This window comes from Danio aesculapii, chromosome 10, assembly GCF_903798145.1.
Source record: "Danio aesculapii chromosome 10, fDanAes4.1, whole genome shotgun sequence".
Taxonomy (NCBI): domain Eukaryota; kingdom Metazoa; phylum Chordata; class Actinopteri; order Cypriniformes; family Danionidae; genus Danio; species Danio aesculapii.
Window position 1 is genome coordinate 19423286 of NC_079444.1, and position 22969 is coordinate 19446254.

Genomic DNA, 22969 nt, shown 5'->3' on the forward strand with positions numbered 1-22969 from the left:
TATTTTGTTGAAAAACATTGTGTCTTCTAGCCAAAACCAACTGCTTTAGATGTTATGCTAAAAATGTAAAAATAAATAAATAAATAGTTATTTATCTAATATTGCACATTATCTTTGCTAAAAATACTGTATGTGCCTGTGAATAAGAGGCATAAAGTACTGAGAACACATTCCAGTATCATTTGGTTTGGTACCACTTGGTTTCTTTAATGGATGCATGTATATTATTATTATATGCCTGCATATAGATTATATATATGCATATTACACACAAACATATATATTTTTACCTACAGATTAAAGAAACACTTATTTGTTTATAAATAGATGTAAAAGCACATAGATTGCTGGTTAATGGTTATGTGTTTAATTGCAAAGGCGTTTCCTTTGGTTGTAGGTCCCTGTGTTTCTTATTTTTGCCCATTCCTGTGGTGCGTTATCAGAATTGAAGTCATGGGATAAGGTTTGTGAATGTGATGTTTCTATTACTGCACTTTATGCTACAGCTCCCTCATGTGGTACTACAGAAATACCTTAAACAGTAGGTAAGCTTTTCTATTCCTTTTCTGATCCAGGAACAAAGAACACTTATTGACTGAGACAGACAGACAGACTGGCTGACTGACAGACAGACAGACAGACAGACAGACAGACTGGCTGACTGACAGACAGACAGACAGACAGACAGACAGACAGACAGACAGACAGACAGACAGACAGACGGATTGATTCAGAAATAATATAAATGTATTTTAAAAGTGTGCCAAGATAGTCCAAACTTATATGGCCCTAATATAAATTTTTAACATCTGGGGCAAATACTACATTTGCTATCTGGCGCACATGCTGTATGCCAGTGCCAGACAAATAACTGCTGTGCCAGCTTTATGCCAAATCTGGGCCAGAATTCTTTGCTACCTGGGTAGGTAGGTAGGTAGGTAGGTAGTTAGGTAGGTAGGTAGGTACAGTAGGTAGGTAGGTAGGTAGGTAGGTAGGTAGGTAGGTAGATAGATAGATAGATAGATAGATAGATAGATAGATAGATAGATAGATAGATAGATAGACAGACAGACAGACAGACAGACAGACAGACAGACAGACAGACAGACAGACAGACAGACAGACATAACCATACCATAGTAAAGCATAGATATATACACCATATTAAAGTAATTGATTTAATCTGTTGTGGTGATTCTATAGTTGCTATAGCAACACAAAGTAATATAAACACATAACCCAGTACTGTCGTTATCTGATATATGAATACTATAATGTAGTAATACCACTGTTTACCGTTGTAAATCTAAAAGTATACTACAGCATCTATTACCAATTTACTAGTGCCTTTAGCTAATACTACAGTATGCTGGAACATTCATTAAAAAAGTTTGTAACTATAATCACTTTACTATTATTCATGTGGGTATACATATATAATTTTACAAATATTTTTAAATAGTTTATGGCCAAACTATTAACCAAAGAAGATCGTTTAAAAAGTGCTAGCTGCTAGTGTGAATGTGTACTTGGTTCGTCAAGTCATTTTATCGTTACACCAAAGAGCATAGAAGTGTAGTTCTTTGGTTACACCACGAACCAGGCACGTGGTAAAAGCTGTTTAACCTTTTAGTTGTAGAGGACCTTTACCACGGGTTGACTTAAGGAGGGTTATGTGAACTTGCTGGCTGATGTGGGATGGAAAGTAAAGAAGACAAACAGCTCTTTCATCCTATTATAATAAACGGCGCATCACTGACGTCAGAGACATCCAATAGGAACTCGGAATACGGAAATGGGCGTGGAAAACAGGCGTGCTCGTCACGCAACTTACGCTCCACTAGCAAGATGTGAGGGCATGAAGCTAACGCACGAGGATAAAAGTAAGATAAATATAACGCTACGAATACAAAAATCAGTTTATCTATTATAAAATATCGGGTTTGACACGTGGTCGAACACATTAGTGTTGTTTGCGTTGATTTAATTACAGTTTGCTCGCGGTCGCATGTCATTAAAGATAGGCTAGCTAGGTTAGTCAGTAGATCTGTTATTCGCTTATGTCAAGTTGTTTATGTAGTAGATGACTACTAAATCGCCTCATAACATGAGCCGAGAATACGAAAAGTGATATTATTCAGCCCTTGTGCGTTGCAGCTGTTCACCAAAACCTGTCGTTGCATATTTTGCAAGATAACAGCTAGTGCATGTCAACTTGACATTGGGTTGCACTTGTTGTATGGGTCCAGTTACCACATGGGAGTTGATCTGTATAACAAAGCGTTGTTTTAGCTAAATTAGGGCTTTAAAGTGCTCTTCAACGTCTAATCTAGATATCATCGACCCTTGGTTCTAGATAAAATGTTCCCCTCCGTCCAGCATCGCCCAGTGTGCAGCATAGGGGCCAGAGCTGTCCGACTGCAAAGCATAAACACTTTTAGTAATAGCGGTGCAAAAAGTTGTAAATCGTTTAGTTTTTCGTGGGTGGGTGAGCGCGTGGGCCTGCTGATGTCATGGCTTCAGAAAGCAGGAAGGGGAACCAACAAACTGGCCTCCGACAACAAGAAGGAGAAACTGTTGTCTATATTCGCCAACCATTGTAGTTTTGTAACAGGCCAGAGGCTTAGAAGGGCCTTTCAGATAGGAGAGCTGTACTCAAACCTGTACTCCGAAAGAAGCAGGTGGACGCTCGTGGGCAGCATATGGCGGCGCCTGCAAAGCAAACACGCCCCTACTGGAAAACTCATAGCGGCTCTGGCTGGAGTCTTCATGTGGGAAGACGAGAAGATTCGGGATGATGAGCTGAGAAGGTAATTTCCTCACTGATGTTTTGTACTTGGATGTTTTATGGGATGATGTGTGTCCTTTTTTGCAACACAATAGATACTATGTTTCTATCATGTTCCTGTCTTTGACACTGTAAATGTAGCACTTGTGAGCAAATGTGGCAGATGAGATGAGAGAACCACTCGTTCATTTCAAGACTCCATTTGGACTTCATTTGAGCTTCTTTTCTATTATCCATCAGCCTTTCTGTCTCTAGCAAAGCTCTCAAAGTAGCCTACATAGTTAAAGTGTTAGTTCAGCCAAATATAAAAATTGTTATCATTTACTCACCCTCATGTCAATTCAAACCAATGAGTTAATTCATCTTCAGAACACAAATATTTGTGGGTGAAATCTGAGAGCTCCCTCATCCTCCATAGACAAGAATCCTTGAATCCTTCAAAGTCCATAACATGGCAAAAAATATTTTAAAAATTTCTAAAAAAAAAACAAACAGTCCATATGGCTTTATTGGTTCAATTAGAATATTATCAAGCAACAAGGACACTTCTGTATGCACAAAAAAAGTGACTTTATTCAACAGTCTTTTCTCCTCAGTGTCAGTATAGGGTGCGCTTTCACAAAATCGCTGTATGTTGATGTATATCTCGGATGGCCATCTGTGTCTACCTCTGTTTGATACAGAGAACAGTCACATCTGAGGTTATATATCAGAAGCGTGCTGACACTGAGGAGAAGAAACTGTTTGAATGAAGTTATTTTTGTTTTGTGTGCACAAAAGTATTTTATTCGGGACGCATGGGGCATGGGACCAGTTTCAAGGTTTACTGTGGTTTGAAAAAAGTCAAGGTTTTAAAACCACCAAAATTTTCTGCTATACCGTTCCTACTGTATATGTAGATTTTTTTCGTGTTTTTAGTTTTTTTTAGGGCAACAGTATCTCCAGCAGGAAAGCTTCTGCTCCAAAATATTTGAATTTTTTATTGGAATAAAATATATTGTTTGATAGGGGAAAAAGTAGTTTTGTTACCCAGACACATAAAAAAACATATTTAGAGCAGTAATCACAAATAGGCATGGGCTGGTATAAGATTCTGATGGTATGATAACCTTGGATAAAAATATCATGGTGTCACGGAATTATGATTACTGCTCTAAAATAAGTTCTTTTTAAATGTCTGGGTAAAAACAACAATATTTTTCCCTATTAAACACAATATATTTTATATTAAGAAGCATTTATAATATTTTGGGCTCACAGATTTTGTTACAATTTAAAACGACATCTTTAGATATCTTTTCCTCTGGAGATACTGTTGTACTAAAAAAAAACATAAAACAAAAATCTTACATGTACTGAAGGAATGGTATTGCAGAAAATCTTGGCTGTTTTAAAACGTTGAATTTTTCAAACCGTGGTAAACCTCGAAAACGGTTATCGTCCCATGCCTAATCACAATACAGTGAAACTGTGATATTTTTATCCAAGGTTATCATACCGCCACAATGCCTGATTCTAGTAGCTTGGTAATAGACCAGTTGAATAATGGAAAGCATATCATCTGTTTTGAGGCTATTTTTGTGGACTTTGAAAGAGTCTGGAACTGGGATTTCATCTTAAATTTCTTAATACTGTTCTGAAGATGAATAAAGGTCTTGGAGTTGGAACAACATGAGGGTAATTATAACATTACTTTCATTTTTTGGTTAACGAGTTAAACATGCTATCAGTATTTTACAACAAGCAATCCTCCTGTTAATACTTACTAGCAATGTTTAAAAACATTAGCAACATACTTAACAGTTTAAAATCTAGCTAGCAATGAGTTAAAACATGTCATCATGTCATCAATAAAAGCTGACACACATTCAAGATATTTACAGCGTGTTAAAGCATGTTGGAGTTTCTAATCAAGAAATCTGTCTATCAGTGTTTCTTTCTTTGGCTGATAAACCTACTATTTATACAGCAACTTAATTGATCTGGCCAGACTGTCATTAGCCAAACATCAGAGTTAAATTGCTGAACTTCTATCTAAATATCGATATTTAGACTGATACATCTAAATAAGATGTTTTCTTCATGCATTATGTTATGCATTAAGCAGCTTGTAATGTCTTTAGGTGTGCATGGGAGCTTCAGGCCGTGGAGTCGGTGAGGAGCCAAAATGTGAGCCCAAAGGTGGCTGCACATGTGGATCAGGGCTGGGAAGTGGTCATGGAGAAGAAAAATTTCAGAGTATGGCGGAGACCAGTCGAGGGCAGTCATCTTTTTGAATACAGAGGTCTGTCTTAAATAGTAAAAAGACATGTTATTGTGTCATTTAATTCGTAAAGACGCATTAAATAATGTATCCTATCATCAAAATTATTTGTCAAATCTTAATAGCATGAATGTCCATTGTTTTACAGTGTTTGGTTCCTATACAGACGTCACTCCTCGACAGTTCTTCAATGTACAGGTAATGAAGTAAAATGGCTTGATTGTGTGCTTCCGGTTTTCATCCATAGCTTTACGTATTTGAGACGTAACCTGCCGTGTTCTTCATTTATCAGTGCTGATGATGATACATCTTGGCATGTGCTTGTGGTTGCTATCTGCTTTTGGTTTTTGGATGTTATATTTAGACTCTCTCAAATGTTTCCCTTCACTCTAGTTGGACACTGAGTACAGGAAGAAGTGGGATGCACTGGTTATCAAGCTGGACGTGGTGGACCGGGATGTCAACACAGGCACTGAGGTCGTTCATTGGGCCACACATTTTCCAGTAAGCTGTGAATTAAATTTTCCATTACGTTCTGTCATAATTAGGGAAGTGTGATATGCATATTAGGAATGTATATGCATTCACTGCATGATGAAGCTTATTAGAAAGACCTTATAATTGAAGTTAGAAAAGCAGAAAACTTCTTTCTGTGTCTCTTTTTAAATGTTATACATTTAATGGTAATATCACACAAGACAGACTGTGCTGTTGTTTTGGTTTTAAGCATTTTATTCAACTAATTAAACAAACTCAACATCTTAAGTAGCATTTTCATAACAATATTTGAGTGCATGCGATGAACAACCATATAAGTCCAAAAAAAAGACATAAGTTAACCATGTGACATTAATTGTATGTGTGAACTTTGTATACAGAAACAGTTTGGGGATATTTTCGTGCGACCAAGAGTCTGCATTTTAAACATTAAAGTACGCCAAAATACTGTTTCTGTCCACTAAGAAGAATAGAGATGCAGTTTACTGTCATGTTCGTTTCGGACATTAAAAGGCAAATCCTCAGCATAAAAAGGAAAGCCGACATGAACAAATGGAATCACAGAGTAAGGAAGGCTTTGAGGGATGCTGGGAATCCATATTTGAATCAAAGAGGAGAACAAAAACCAGGGAAAATCCACTGAAAGAGGTGAATAGTATATGTCGGGGGTCACCAATCTCATTCCTGGAGGTCGGGTGCCCTGCAGGGTTTAGCTCCAACTTGCCTTAACACACCTGCCTGGGTGTTTCAAGAATACAAAGTAAGACCTTGATTAGCTTGTTCAGGTGTGTTTGATTAGGGTTGGAGCTAAAATCGGCAGAACACTGGACCTCCAGGAACAAGTTTGGTGATCCCTGGTATATGTGACAGGATCTCTCTCTCTCTGAACACGCTGAGGAGTACACAAACTGTTAACCTATCAAAATAAACCACATACCATGTATACTAAAGCTGTATCAATGCATATTTCCCACCAGTCCTGTGTAAACTATGACAAGCAGTTTATTTGTTTATATTTATTTATATCGTGGGATGGCGGAGCGCGAGAACAATTTGAAGTAGGATATACACAGGTGGACTGCGCCAGCTTTTCTAAATAAACCACTATTTAGCTATGATGTATGTCTGCGTTTGATTTATTGTTGTATTTATTTATTTATTGTTTATTGTTAATAACTGATTGTTAGTGCCTGTACTGTAAGAAGATCTATGTATTGTACATTGTTCATACTTTATGTTCTGTTTTTAAATAATAATAATAATAAACTCAGAAGAAATGCTTAATATTAACCTAAAGTTTCTGTTACTGTCTTAAAACTAAGATAAAGTAATCAGATCTTTAGTGTTTTAAAGTGATATGATGATTCCCTCCAATGATTAAAGTGCTTTGAGTGTCCAGAAAAACGCTATATAAATGTAAGGAATTATTATGAAGAATTAGAGTGATACTGTTATTCAACACTAACTGGACATACTATTCTTTCACATTTGAGAAATATAAATAAACAACTTTAGATTTTTAATACTGACACTGACAAATGTTCTCTCCTTAGAATTAAGAAGCTTTTGTTGTCTATCTTCAAGTAAAATAAAAAATCTATAATAAAATGTTCATAATCCAAATGAAGAAAATCTTATTACTCAAAATTTGAAGATATGGACTTATATGGTTTTACGTCTGAAGGCCTCATTTATCTTTCTGCTTTGCCCACAAAAATTAGTACCAATCAAAGCTGGAGCAGAATGTTTACGCATCTCAGAGCAGCACTGCGGTGTTTTGTTTCTGAATGAATCTGGGCTGAGATGAATTAACTTCAGCGTAATCTACTACTAGTTGACACAAGATTTACAAGCCTTTAAGCTTAATCTTCTTTCTGTCATGCTTCATCAATCTGTTGTTCTGGCTTCATTCAAATTGTCTACCAATTCCTTGACATAGATGTTGCCTGGATGATGGCATAGTTCACCCAAAAATGAAAATACTGTCATCATTAGGGGTTTCTTTCTTTTCCTGAACACAAAAGACGTTTTGAAGAAAACTGGGAAACCTGAATCGATTGACGTCCACCGTATGTTTTTCCTCCTATGGAAGTCAATGCTTACAGGATTGCAGCTTTCTTCAAAATATCCTCTTTTGTGATCAACAGAAAAAAGAAACAAGGGTAAGTAAATTAAAATGTTTGGGTTAACAAAGTGTGCAAACCAGTAGCTTTAAAGACCTCAGTAAGCATGTAAATGAAGTGGTTTAAGTAAAGGTTTACATAAAATGGTGCTTCTGTGCAAATATTTGCATGGAACGAAATGACTGAAGTTCAGCAGTGTCAAAGTTCATAAATCATCCTAACATTGGTGTTTGGGTTTAAGTTTAATTCATTTTATTTTGTTTGAGATCATTATTTTTCATTAATTAATTTGACTATTCTATTTAAGTGTTTAGATATATTTTTAAATATCTAAAATATAAATAATAAATCGACTAATAGATTACATATTTAAGCAGTAACATTGAATTATTATTATTAAATTTGAAAAGATCTATTTTATATTTGAATATAGCTCTTATTGTGATTTGAATTTAGCATCATTACTCCAGTTTTCAGTGTCACATGATTTTTTTTAGAAATCATTCAAATATGCAATTTTTCTGCAAAAGGAACAAATCTATTTATTATCAGTGTTGAAAACAGTTGTTAATTAATGTGTAGATGACTATGAATTATTATAAAGAACTATTGTAAAGCATTTATTAAAATAATGAGTCATTTACAGCAGGAATGCCCAATTTCAGTCCTGGAGGGCTGGTGTCATGCGAAGTTTAGTTCCAACCCCAGTCAGACACACCTGGGCTAGCTAATCACGCTCTAAAGCTGCAGCCACACTGGACTTTTCTTCCCATAGACTTCCATTCATTTGCACATCAATGCGTCAGACCGTAAACGCGCGTAACAAGTTTCGCAGTTCGTGACGTTGCAAATTTCAACTCTGACCTGCGAAATCGCATCAAGTGACTGTGTGAGACCAATCGAAGATCAAAACATGACCTCTCTGTACTGAAATTTAAAATTATGGGCCAATCACTCGCTTTTTTAAATGTCTAATCATCTTTGTTTAATCTCGCCCCTTTTCGCAGCGCCGTATGACAGAATTTCAAAATGTCCTTGCTGTCACTTTTAATCATTTTTATGTGCCCTTTTAAATTATACTTAAATATTACATCAAAATTTACAAAATATTACATAAAAAATCTTACAGACCTCAAACTTTACTTTTGAGTGGTGTACAGTATACATCAACTTTTTAGTAGCACAAAGTGTATAACATGCCTCCAATAAGCTCCCATAATCGAACGAAACAGATATAAATGATTAAAGTTCAAGGGACTATGAGGGTTCAAATTAGTGTCTTTTTTTTTTTGGAAGATAACATTAGGAATGTGGATATTTGAGTATTCAGTAACATATCAAATACGTTAGTCATCAAGTTTGCTGTTTAATTCAGCATGTCTGTTAATATGTACACTTTTGTTGAATCACCAGTATGTCCTAATTTTGCTGACCTTTTCCGTGTAGTATCCCATGTACTCCAGAGATTATGTCTATGTGCGCCGATATCAAGTCGACCTGGAGAACAACTTGATGATCTTAGTCTCAAGGTAAGTGCGGTTGCCAGTTTGTTTATTATTTGTTTAGTAGCATGCTGTCTGGTTTTAGTATTTCCCTTAATTTAAAGTGGTGGTCAATCAGCTTTGTGTTTATAGAGTGCAGTGTAATGTGTTTTAATTTTATTAATTATTTATTTATAAATCCATTACTTTTTACCTTTATTTTACACCATTGGTTTTCATTCTCTTAAAAGCAAACTGTTGACTTCCTTTTTCTGTGAAGCTCTTTTCTTGGAATTACACAATGGGTTCTCATTAGTCAGCTGGCTCTGTGTGTTCTGATTGGCCGATTACCTAGTGCATCATGCCCAGGCATAGGGGGTTTATGTAAATTTTTATGGTTGGTGATGTCACAAATCCAAGAAGTAGCTCCTTACTGGCTGTTTGTTGTAGGCCTTAAAATGTGGATTCTGTAAAAGAAAGGATCTCCTTTTGCTTTGAACTTCAGAGCTTCACAACATTGCAGATTTTACAGAAACATTACCGTTTAATGTTGGAAAAGTAAAATCAAAAACCCCTTTAAATGAGCTTTGCTCTCCACTCAGAGCTGTGAAACACCCCTGTGTCCCGGAGACCCAGGAATATGTCAGAGTGCATTCATACCAGTCAAAGATGGTCATCCGGCCACACCGCTCATTTGATGAGGTGAGAGCAGGGAATCTCCTGTGGGTCGTTCTGTCTGCGGTTGGTCTTAGTATACATACTTAAGCTAGTTATCTTGTCTTAACAGAATGGCTTTGACTACCTGCTGACATACAGCGATGACCCCCAGACAGTCTTCCCTCGCTACTGCGTCAGCTGGATGGTGTCCAGTGGTGAGCCGTCTGTTATACACTTAATCTTTCTGTCGTGTGCCCCAATTTTGAAGAGTTTTTTTTATTTTTATGGGCTGTATGAAGACTTAAAAATGACCTTTTTGCCACACATTAAAGCATTGATTGGGAATTAGTGAGCATTTATAAATATTCTTACTGACCATGCACATTTGTATTTTCTTACATTTATTGAAGAATATGGTTAAAGATTTAGAGTTTGTATAAATATTTGTGCCTTTTTTTGTTTGAACTAGATGATGTTATGGATTCTATACACTCACTGGCCACTTTATTAGGTACACCTTACTAGTTCTGGGTTGGGCCCCTTTTGCCTTCAAAACTGCCTTAATCCTTCATGGCATAGATTCAACAAGGTACTGGATATATTCCTCAGAGATTTTGGTCCGTATTGACATCATAGCATCACGCAGTTGCTGCAGATTTGTCGGCTGCACATCCATGAAGCAAATCTCCCGCTCCACCACATCCCAAATGTGCTCTATTGGATTGAGCTCTGGTGACAGTGGAGGCCATTTGAGTACAGTGAACTCAATGTCATGTTCAAGAAACCAGAGGAAGTAGCCATCAGAAGATGGGAACACTGTGGACATAAAGGGATGGACATGGTCAGCAATAATACTCAGGTAGGCTCTGGCATTGACAAGATGCTCAATTGGCACTTATGAGCTCAAAGTGTGCCAAGAAAATATCCCCCACACCATTACACCACCACCATCAGCCTGAACCGTTGATAGAAGGCAGGATGGATCCATGGTTTCATGTTGTTGATGCCAAATTCTGACCCTACCATCCAAATGTCACAGCAGAAATTGAGACTCATCAGACCAGGCAATGTTTTTCCAATCTTCTTTTGTCCAATTTTGATGAGGGTTTGGTAATTGTAGCTTCAGTTTCTTGTTCTTAGCTGACAGGAGTGGCAGCCCGTGTGGTCGTCTGCTGCTGTAGCTCATCCGCGTCAAGGTTGGATGTGTTGTGTGTTCAGAGATGCTCTTCTGCATACCCCGGTTGTAACGAGTGGTATTGTTGCCTTTTATATCAGCTCAAAGCAGTCTGGCCATTTTCCTCTGGCATCAAAAAGGCATTTGCGCTGACAGAACTGCTGCTCACTGGATATTTAATTTTTTTCAGACAATTCTCTGTAAAACCCTAGAGATGGTTGTGAGTGAAAATCCCAGTAGATCAGCAGTTTCTGAAATACTCAGACCACCAACAACCATGCCACGTTTAAAGTCACTTAAATCACCTTTCTTCCCTATTCTGATGCTCTGTTTGAACTGCAGCAGATCGTCTTGACCATGTCTACATGCCTAAATGCATTGAGTTGCTGATTAGAATCTTGCGATAACGAGCAGTTGGACAGGTGTACCTAAAAAAACTGTCCTGTGAGTGTATCTTTTTTTTTTAGTAAAGGAATAAACTTTGAAAAATGCTTATGAGATGTAATAATTAAAAAATAAGCCTAATGGTTAAATGATGTGAGGTGCTCACGGTGACCTTATTCAAGTCTCAAGGTCATTTGCTGATCAGTTCCCTCTCTCTCTGCTCCCCACACTTTGCTGTCTCAACTCTCGTCTATTCTGTCCAATAAAAAGGTTAAAAACCCTTTTAAAAATTGAATAGGTGTATGTTTACAAATAAATGATATTCACTTTTCAAAGAAATGTTTGGTTTTTGTTGTGATTACAGTAGTTTTTGAGCCATAAAAGGTTATTTATATATATATATATATATATATATATATATATATATATATATATATATATATATATATATATATATATATATATCTATATATATATATATATATCTATATATATATATATATATATTTATATATATATATATATATATATATAGATATATATATATATATATATATATATATATATATATATATATATATATATATATATATATATATATATATATATATATATATATGAGAAAGATTTACTTAAACCAATTTTTAATTACTATATAAAATATAAAAATAAATAAAAAAATTGGCCTCACTAAGTAAATTTTTCTCAATTGGTCTGTCATTGTTACTGAATGTAACAGTAGAATCTCAGTGTAGAGTTTCACTGTTGTAATCATGATCGTTGTCCTTGAGATTTGCCCTTTCTGCAGCTGCTGTTTCATGACACCTGTTCACTTCCATTTCACCCCCCCACCCCTCTCTCTCTCCCACAGGCATGCCAGATTTCCTGGAGAAGCTTCACACTGCTGCTCTCAGAGCTAAAAACATGGACGTCAATGTGCACGATTACGTCAATGTTGTAAAACCTTCTCAACCCTCCCAAGAACAACGACTAGGAGCTGAAAACACTCACACTTCTGGTCCAAGTCAGATCTATGCCTGAGCGTCTGCTAAAATGACCCACAACAGGACAGTTTTTCTTACCGGGTCATTATTGTAGCCACAAAGAAATCAGAACCGTTTATTCCCAAGGTTTCATCATTGCCATTTGAACAATCCTGCAGTAGCTGTCATACCGCACGCTCGCATCTTTCATTTTTGTGCTGTTAGTTTGCTTCCTCTTTCTGTAGAGAGCATCTAAGCCAAACTGCTAAGATGAGCCAAAACATTGCTGTTTATTAATTGCAGACGCTCCTGCCAAAGCAGTATTTCACTCTCCTTTTCTTTACATCATCAGAATCGATCATGCAAACGCCCTTCCAGCTTCAAGTTCAGGAAGTTGTTTGCAGCTTAAACTGTGATGAACTGCTCCTCATTTACCGTGTGAATGTTCACTGCCAGCAAAAAAGCCCAAACAGCCTTCACAGGATCACCGAAAAACCTCTTCTGGAAATGAAAGAGGTTAGTCTTACGCCAACCGCAACATCCTCACCAACAGGCTCAGCTTGCGTTCTCTAGGGCTGTTAATTCTCAAACTACGCTCAACTCCTGGCGGAATCAATATCGCACAGAAAGCTGAAGGAAAGTCTGCAAGTCAGCATATAAATGGGATTTTGCGCAGGTACAAATATTTCTGTTGTTTTTTGAGATTGGAACTCAAGTTTAACGGGATTGTCTGTATTATACATGTTTATACGTCAAATAAGTGGATTAATGCAGTCAAACTTGCCTAAAAACCTCACCTAAATATGAAAATCTGCTGTTTATCTTGTTTTGCTCTCAGGCTATCCAGTTTTACTTTCTTCTTCAGAACATTAAGGATGATTTTCAGCTGAAACTACAGTCCTTGCTGATTCATAAAATGAACGTCAATGGCTGCAAGCACTTTATTAGTTCAAAAAATATATATATCTGCAGATCATGATGATGCATTGTGGTCTTATGAAATGAAATAATCGATCTGTGCAAGAAGCTGTTCATCTAAAAATCTTTTTCAGTGCTCGGCTTATTAAAGACATAAGTCTACTGCATTTCGGATGACCTGAGGGTGGGTAAATTTCTAGCAAATTTTCATTTTTGGGCAAACCATCACTTTAATGCCACATTCTAACCTGATCCAGGTCTCCGTCCCATCTTTAGAGCATTCACACTTTATTTCTCATGCCACACGCCAGGGAGGTTGCTGCAGTATTTTTAGGGAATGCAAAGGAATGTGCGTGTCGACCTTTGTTTTGCTTGGTTTCTATGTTATAACATTAAAAATGAAAGCAGATCTATTCTATATGGTGGTCAGGATTTATATGGTGGCTGCCTCCATATGCTCTTCTATAATATCCAGATGTCCTCTGTTTCAGTTAGGATAGCACTTGATCTTTCATGCGGGGTACTAGAGTTGCATAGGAATTGCTGCACTTGGAATATGAAAGGTCCCAAAGGTTATGTTGATTATGACATTCATGTAACCGACTACGTGACTTACTGCATTTGAATATCTAAAGTTGTAACAAAAAGATCAGTGTCTTGTTCACTCCTATTTTCGTTAATTATTAATCCCCCTTTTGTTTGTAGTATGTCTTTTCTTTCGTTTAGTTGTAATATTGTTTTGTCATTCTGTTGAGAAAAGCTTAAATGTGTTTGTGAATGTTTAAAACCTGGAAAACACTGCACTGTTTACATCAGTTTCTGATTATTGACTACAAACTGCTCTGTTATGGATGATATTCATAGTTTTCTATGATTATTTACACCTCAGTTGCATGTTGTCGATTACCACGGTAAATCATTTCAGTTTTCATATTCATGACTCCGTTTATAAATAAATATTGCATGTCAGATTTGTTTTGTTTTTAATTATTGAGGTACTAGCTGAAATGATAAAGCATAACTACACTTTTACAAATAACTTTGATAGCCCGCCAAACATCACAGCATTTATTTTTAGGTGAATTTTCTGGCACTTCTGAAATGGTTATGCACATTGTATGTTTTCAGTCATCATGTTCAAATCTCAGATATTCATTCGTGCACTCAAGAGTGTGTTTTCTTGGCGTTTGACAAACACTCAGCTTATGATTTGAGTCAAAGCATCTTGTAATAAAACAACTCATGTTTACTCGATCATTTTCACAGTTTTCTAATATCTGAACTAGAACTGTTCTATTGTAGCCTCAAGTGAAAATGTGTGTGAATGAGTGAGAGCCAGAAGCATGAGGGTTTAATTGGGGCTGTGATAAGACCATGATCTACCTAATTCATTATCTGGTGACAATAAAATGATTTGAAATACTTTATGAGTGTCGATTGATTTTTATTTATGTAGTCATGTCACATAATCATCATATATGCATGCGCCTGAGAACAAAAGCAGACAAGTAGATTTTGCTCTCAAATACAAGAACATATTTCATAAAGCCCAGCCACTTCAGTAGATGCACCTTTTCAACTGCTGGATATCACAAATATCTGAGCAGCCCATTACATGAAAGCAATTCAATGCATATAAGCATGCAGACTGAAGTTCAGACAAACTAGAATGGAGATTAAAGTTAATTTAAGTCAGAAACTATGCAGAGTTTCTAGCACAACCATCTCTAGGGTCTACAACAAAGAGTGAAAGCGGAAGTTCTGTGGATGAAAATGCTTTGTTAATGCCAGAGAGGTCGAGAAGAAATTGATCAGATTGGTTTAACCTGGCAGAAAGACAACACTACATTAACTAAGTTCAGCAGAACAGCATATTTGAACACATTAAACATTGAACAAGCTGAGCTACAGCATCAGACGATGAAAAAGCAGAGCTCACCAGAGATACTCGTGTCAGCTTTAAGCCTGATTTATATTTCTGCGTGGAGTTATCAGCGTACTCCATGTCTATTTGACCATTTATACATATGGGTTGTGTGTGTGCTGCTCTGGCATGTCTGCATCCGAAATATGTGCAAAGCTACTATAGAAATAGTTCAAACTCATTCAGGAAATGAGGCAGGAACACGTGAATATTCAACTACTTTAATCATAAGGTAAACTAATAAAAAATTATCCGTATGGGCCGTCTCCGAAGGACTTGTTAAACCCTTCATTCACCGGCCTCGCTCTGCTTCCACAGTTCTTGGCCCCGCACACATTCGTCATCACTACCAACTTGATTGACCAATCACAGATCTTGCACTCCACTTAAGAGGTATGCAGTGTTGCCAATTGGGCGTTTTTGCAAATTGTCTTTTCATGTCAAAATGGACATAGGCGACTAGTGAAAATTTTGGCGTGATTTTGGCTACCGTCATACCCCAACCCCCCACCACTGAGCGTGATTCTGGCGGCCGTCAACCACCACCCTCGCCCACTTTTCGATAGCTATTAGTCTATTAGTCTGGAACCAGTCAGCTACATCTGGCAGCATTGGAGGTATGCGACTGTGAAAGCAACACCGGATTGTCCACAGGCATTTGATGCAGAAGTATAAATTGGATTTAAGAACAGCAAACTGAGGCTACAATTCACACAGGCTCACCAAAATTGAACAACATAAGACCATAAACAGTTTGCCTATATGATGTAACATAGTGACATCTGATAATCCATAGTGATATGATAAAATTATTATTGTTGCAGAAATGGCAACCATCCATCCATAATAGGCCTAATAATTACAAAGTTGGACAATCCGACAGGGATTGTAGGTGGGATTGAATACCCAGAGCTCTCTTCCACACTCAATGCCATGACTGAGGAGTCTCTTGCCTTGAGCAAGGCACAGAACCACATCTGCTGCTGGTGCTACAGCAGGGGTGCCCAAACCTTTAAGGGCCAAAAACCAAATTGATTGAAGGCGGTTGGCTGAAGTTGAATATATTGTTGTATATATATTATATAAAGGGTTGTATCAGAATGCTGTACCGCAGAGGTGCCCAAAGTTGGCTCATGGTAACCTTTGGTTTGGCCCCTCATCCTATTTGAAAAGAGAGTGAGAATGATAGGGAGGGCGAATGCCCTTGACAGAGATCGTCATTTCCAATTTAACGTAACCTTTTGTTTTTTTGTTTAATTGAGGAGCTACAAAAAGTCAACTAAAATTTTATGTTGTAAATGAATCAGACTTTTAAAATCTAAATACTGTCACTTGACAAATAGAGGACTATGCACAAAGACATCAGCAAGCAAATCAAGGCAAAGGCAAGAGCAACTCGACTAGTGTATTCAGCGTTGAACTTCATTGTGTTATAAATGGGATTGTTATGTTTTTACTATAATAAGTTCATTAGAAAATGTAAAGAATTAAACTGCATCATTAATTAATATGTTTTAAAGCAATGTTTTCTAATTATTTTTAAATATTAGCAAATACATTTAATTATACGGTTTGACAAATTCAACTCCAGCCCACAGCCCTCAATCAAGTTTGGTTTTTGGCCCTTTATATAAAATGTTTGGGCACCCCTGCTGTAGCACCAGCAGCAGATGTGGCTCTGTGTCTTGCTCAAGGCAAGAGATTCCTCAGTCATGGCATAGAGGATTGCAGAGAGCATTGGTTATTCAATCCCACCTACAATCCCTGTCTGATTATCCAACTTTCTAATCATTAGGCCTATTATGGATTTATGGCTGCCATTTCTGCAACAATAATAATTCTATTACATCAATATGGACCAAAGTCTCCATGAAAGGTTTCCAGAAACTTGTTGAGTTTTCACCAAAGAATTAAGGGTGTTCTGAAGGCTGATAAAGTGAGTGTATGCTTTACACTCTAAAAATGCTGGGTTGTTACAACCCAAAGTTGGGCAATTACAGAGAAACCCAGCCATTGGGTTAAAAAATGTAACTTAAATTTAATTGCAAACCCAATGTGGGTTACAACAACCCAGCATTTTTTAGTTTATGTACTTTATCAGAATCAGGATCTGAACGAGCTTTATTGTAATGTATGTTCACACATACGAGGAATTTGTTTTTGTGACAGAGCTTCTACAGTGCAACAGAATGACAGAGAAAGGACAAAAAAAAAAAGATAATAAATATATTTTAAAAATAGAAGAAGTGAATGCAAACAAACAAATTGACAAGTGTATGTACAGCTATATTACTATATACAACGTTATATGTACAGCTGTTAAGTGCAAATTGCCATGTAAAGTGTGTTGTTAAATAAATAAGTGTGTATGTGTATAAAAAGTAGTGATTGTTTTTCACAATTACTGTCATAAAGTGTTTATGAGATGGAATGCCTAGGGAAATCAACTGTTTCTGTGTTGGGCTGTTCTGGTGCACAGTTCTCTGTAGACTAGACCAGAAGGTAAAAGTTCAAAGAGGCAGTGTGTGCTGGGTGTGAGGGGTCCAGAGTGATTTCGGCAGCTCTTCTGCTCGCTCTGGTTAAGTCTGCTCGCTCTGGACCAGTGATTCCCTCAACAATTCGAACTATTCAACGTAGTCTTCAGAGGCTGAATTTGGTAGCTGAGCTAAACCAGAGGACTGATTTAATGACACAAGTTTAGAACTATTTCAGCAGGTTCTTTGGAAGGTTGAACTTCCTCAGCTGACGAAGAAAGTACAGCCTCTGTTTATATTGTACTTCTTGTTAGAGGTGTTTTCTGAGGACACTATCTGCACTGCTATTGTTCATATTGAGGGTTAGTGATCAAAACAAACAGAATTTAAATTACGTATGTAAAAATACATAGTAGCTGCCATGGTCACGGTTTATTCTAACATTTTCATAGAGTGAATTTCCCCTTGAAGCATTTATTGACAGATTACATCTATAGTTACAGACTCATTCATTCACATTGTTGTTGCAATGCATCTTTTTTAACTGTTCATTGAATCATTTCATGCTCAGAAGCTTTATAAAGTCCTAAAATCAGTGCAAGCGTGTCTATTATAAGGCCGACTCTCAAAGGATGTAATATGTGCACAGACACACAGATGAGTGCATTACTTAAAATATGACTGGAGTCGAGCAGTGCAACCTAACATGACCTCCGATGGTAAAACAGAGTGGTTCATTCATCTAGAGACTGACGGTAAGTGCCGCTCCGCAGTGAGCTCCACCCTTCATGAACCCCTGACTGCATTTGAGATTACATTTACTCGAACGAGACTTGCATTACTAAAACCTTTTCATCCTTCAACACAGAGGTTCATTTTTTAATAGAAAAATCATTGATGAATTCAGATTCTTGAACATTAAAGTTGATGCAACTGGAATTGTGCAATGCAATAATTCTTTTCATACTTTATTTTAAGTGTCTGAATTTCGGGTGTTCGGAACATGTTCCCCCTTCAACGTCTTTGGTAGTTATGGCTCTCATACATTTAAAATCGACTGGCAGATGAGGAACTGGACAGGAAATGTCAAACCATAGCGTCCGCTTTGTCGAGTGTTGTTGGTAAGTAACAGAACTAGCACTTTCAACCATTGTGTCACCATTTTACTCTCATTGTTTCATTCTTTTATTCCATCGCTGTAATGACTATGATACACTCCACAAGCAAAACAACACAAGGATCTTTATTTAAAATTCTTTTGAATGAAACAAGAAATTTGGACTTCAAACAGACTATAGCACAAGACTGGACTCTTCAGAATGTGGATGAAAGAAAACAAGAACAGTAAGTAAAGATAAAAGCGCAGAAGAAAGTGCACGCAAGTCTCCAAAGTGCTTGGCACAACCATGGACAGAAAGGCAACTGCATGGTTAGATCAAGCACAATGGTGTCCTGGGCAAAAGTCAGCAGAAACTCCTTCAGATTCTGGGTCAGTCATAAAGGATGAGACAGAATAGTCCATGTACATTAAAATCTGTTTAAAATCAAGGAGATTACAATGAAGGTTGTCTGGGAACAGGTCAACTCTTAAGGTCTATGCAAGGTGGAATCACAAAGTTATAGATCGTTATAGATCACTGGTTGAAGGGAATTTGAAAAGACTATCAGTCGAGATCGAGTATAGTTGCCATCGATAGTCCTCTTCTGCCATTCTTCGATGTTGTATCTGTTCTCAAAAGGGCTGGAGGAAACTTGAAGTCACTGGAAATTGAAAAGAGCAGTATCATAGGAGTTGTACCAATGTGACTCTGGCATGTGCAATAGGACTGAAAAGGTGTTCATGATAGACTACGACTAAGGATGTCTGCAAAATTAAAAAAAGAAAAACGATTAGTCATAGGTCATGTTCTCACTGCAGATTCGCAGGCACCGCCCTTCCTCTGCGCAAAAACTGCGACAAACCCCACCCTCTTCGAAAACTGATCACCTCAATACTATCTATGCCCAATACCTGAAAACCCTAAATTTTCAACAATTTCAGAGACAAATGAAATGGAACTTAAGAGTGCTCTGGAACAAGGGTTAACAATCAAGAGCGGTTTAGTAATTAAATGAGATTTCTGTCATTCAATTGTTCTGAGGTTTTCAGAAAATCTATAGAAATAGAGTTTGTTGGAGCAATGGTTGTCTTATTAGGAGACATCAGTAGTTCCTAACAGGCTCCCAAACAGACTGCACAAATAAGACTAAACTTTTACTGTCGCTTTCTTTTGCAGCCTGCCAATGTTGTCTGTCCAACAATTTTTTTTAACCTAATTCTGAACTTGTTACTGCAAAACCTCTTGTGGTAAGGTATCCCAGAGTATCTCTCCCAAAAATCTGTCTAGATTTCGCTTCTCCATCTGGGTGGTAATCAAATTAACCTCGTACTTGTCGTGCCCCTTGGGACATTTTAGTGGGAATGGGAGGAATGGGTGCAGTAATCAACTCTAAAGGTCAAGCAAATGAACCACTTAGCTTGATGAAATGGGAGGAAACAAATATTATTAAGAATGACCATTTGGGATGCTGGAGGAGAATGAAGGATGATGATCAGAAAGAAAAGTTGATAGAATATGAATGAATAAAAATGTTCTTTGACCAGTACATCTGACATCACACTGCCACTCTAGAGTCTATCTTTTGATTACGCAACATGTTTAAAGAAAACACCCACACAGCTAGTATTTGATGTCCTTCTTGCGCAATACTCTCATTACGATCTTTACTTTGAAGAACACTAGTCCAAAAATTGGCCAAAAATTTCTAGAGTGCATGGAAACTAAGAAATTGTCAGCGCAGCTCTGTGAGAAGAAAAGAAGAACAGTTAAGTCATTCAGCAACTTTTGCATTTAGGACTCTTACCTCAGTCTTGTAGTGGACCATCTACAAGATGTCTTGTAGAGGACCTTTCAACAGGTTCCCACAGAGATGGATGTCCTCAAACTAAATTGTCACACCAAGACCAATGCCTCTTGTTCTCACCAACTAAGATGAGCTGAGGGCGAAGCGGAGCTGCTGTTTGGAGCTGGGTGTCTGGACCGGATCTGTTAGCCAGACTGAGGGCAAACTGTCCAGGATGTCTCTCCTCCAGCACCCCCCATACTCCGCCCCTTCCTCCGCCTCCCAGGAGGGGTCCTGCAATATCACCCAGGATAGGTGGGATTGCGAGGAGAAGTTGGGTGGTGTGGGCCAAGGTATGTGTCATTGGAAGGGGGGTAGAGGGTCCAGTTCCGCAATTCATAAATATTAATATAGAGTCCTCCCTCTTGAGGAGGGGGCAAATTCTTTAATTTTGTTAGAGGGGGAAGCGCTTTATTCACTTAATGGCTTTTATTAGTGCCCGGACTTCAACTCTTTCATTAGCTAAAGTGCTGCTATAATTTACAGGGGAAAGTGCAGCAGGGGAAGATGGGTGGGGGAAGGGCGGAGCTTGATGGGTGAAGCGCTTGCTCCTCTGCCATTGGTGGACGTCCCTACCATCTTAAAAAATAGACTCAAATCGATGCCTGAGTCTGCCTCCATTTCATCCCCATGAACCCAACAACCCCTCCGGAAGAAACGGACAACACACTTTTAACGATTTTGCTGATGCCGCACTTTAAATTCTCATTGATAACATATTGCGTCTTTTAGTTATGCTTTCTTTGAGATTATTTATTGTACTATCTGCATTAGGTATTACTAAATTCAGCAGTGCCAAAGGTGCTTATAGCAGACTGCCCAATGACTAAAAACAAATAGCTTTGAGAATTAGACGATCATTTATAAAAGTGGAGAGGGTCTTTTGACAAATTATTTCAGTAGAGTTTGTGGTTATTAAAAAAAACATTTCAAGAAATAGTTTTGGAGAGAATCTCACACTCACCCAATCAATTATCCAAAGAATATTAAAAACATCCATATTTCAGTTTGTATTCTTTATAAGAAATAAAGACATAAAAATATCATTTTCTCTGGATTTACAATTTACCATTATGTGTTTGTAGAAATATTTTTGTTTGGTCCTGTGATGACATTTCTTTACATTTAAAATGATATTATAGCAGTTAACATGGTTTTAGCAGGTTTCATCAAATCAAATTTAAGACTTTTAAAGACTCTTAAGACCATTATGAATGAGATTTTAGACCAATACAGGGCTAAACACTAAGGATTTTTGATAATGGCCCAGTTGGATCAATGGAATTGGAAAAAAAAAACAAATGAAGTTCCTAACCACATATTTAATGTGTTAAATGTATATTTACTATAAAGAAAACTATTAAGAAAAAAAATGTTTGCTTTAAAATGCCTAACAGCTGTTGTGAAATAATCTCTTTGCAATAAAAAAAACGTAATTTATATATATATATATATATATATATATATATATATATATATATATATATATATATATACACATACATACATACATACATACATATAAAAATGTAGATAGATTGTTAATGGTTGGATGGGTGTCGGCCCAATTGGGTAATATTACTTTGACAACTTTTAAAATTAAGACCTGTTTAACATTATTTAAGACCTGCAAGACAATATTTCTGTCAACTTAAGACTTTTTAAGGCCAAAATTCTGTTTTTAAAATTACAACATTTAAATACTTTTTCAGTGTTTTCAACCTTTACAGAAAAAACTTGTTGCCCAAAGATCAATAGAAATTGTTTATTTTTCTAGTCACCTCAGATGCAACACACACAAAAAAATAAAAATAAAATAAAAATGGAGAATTGTTTTGGCACTTATCACACAATGTCAAAATGTCCCTGGGGAACGGGGAAATTTAAGGGTATCAGTGCTCCTGTCTGGGTGTGTTTCACTCCTCATCTCATTCATCCACTAAGTGCCCTGGTTATCCAGAGTGATTGATTATCCCAGAGGGGGAGGGTATTACTTATAGCCACAAGACTACTGGATTAAACCAGGCTGGTTACTGACTAGACATCTCAGTTCATTGGGAAAACAATACAGTCAAATGTTTTACAGTCTTTTATTGAAGTTCACTTTGTTTTGCAGATGCACTTATTCTGTAACTGCATTCAAGCCATTTGTGATGCATATCCAACCACGAGGAGACACATTATTTAATCTGCTCGATGCATTTGAATGGATTAACAATCATACTTTTTCCAAGTCCAAAGATACGAATGGAGGAACAGCCAAATGGTGCCATGGGAAACCTCTGGGGCATTTATGAATGTCTCATCACTTCTTATGTGAGGTGTACTGATCATGCAAGGCATCGGAGTCCTTTTATTT

The 22969-nt window shown here is 37.1% G+C and overlaps 2 protein-coding genes across 2 annotated transcripts in view; one reads left to right on the plus strand and one right to left on the minus strand.

Annotated features, from left to right (window-relative positions):
- The first annotated feature begins 1815 nt into the window (after positions 1–1815).
- Positions 1816–14694, plus strand: stard7 (StAR-related lipid transfer (START) domain containing 7). Its single transcript, XM_056466658.1, has 8 exons — positions 1816–2810; positions 4912–5072; positions 5200–5249; positions 5445–5555; positions 9119–9201; positions 9756–9855; positions 9941–10025; positions 12240–14694. Exons 1-8 carry the CDS (start codon positions 2362–2364, stop codon positions 12407–12409), a joined length of 1209 nt encoding a protein of 402 aa, XP_056322633.1. The 5' UTR covers positions 1816–2361; the 3' UTR covers positions 12410–14694.
- A 7992-nt stretch (positions 14695–22686) lies between these two features.
- The window catches only part of drg1 (developmentally regulated GTP binding protein 1), a 15872-nt gene continuing 15589 nt past the window's right edge, over positions 22687–22969 (minus strand). The window contains exon 9 of the mRNA XM_056467332.1: positions 22687–22969. This exon is cut by the window's right edge and continues 94 nt beyond it. Coding sequence (XP_056323307.1) covers positions 22964–22969 — 6 coding nt within the window. The 3' untranslated portion in view covers positions 22687–22963.

Excerpts from the sequence above, each read along its gene's own strand:
- stard7 (XM_056466658.1), top strand. The coding sequence starts at position 2,362 with ATGTTCCCCTCCGTCCAGCATCGCCCAGTGTGCAGCATAGGGGCCAGA. Across the intron at positions 2,811-4,911 it reads CGGGATGATGAGCTGAGAAG|GTGTGCATGGGAGCTTCAGG; the intron begins GTAATTTCCTCA and ends TAATGTCTTTAG. Across the intron at positions 5,073-5,199 it reads TCATCTTTTTGAATACAGAG|TGTTTGGTTCCTATACAGAC; the intron begins GTCTGTCTTAAA and ends ATTGTTTTACAG.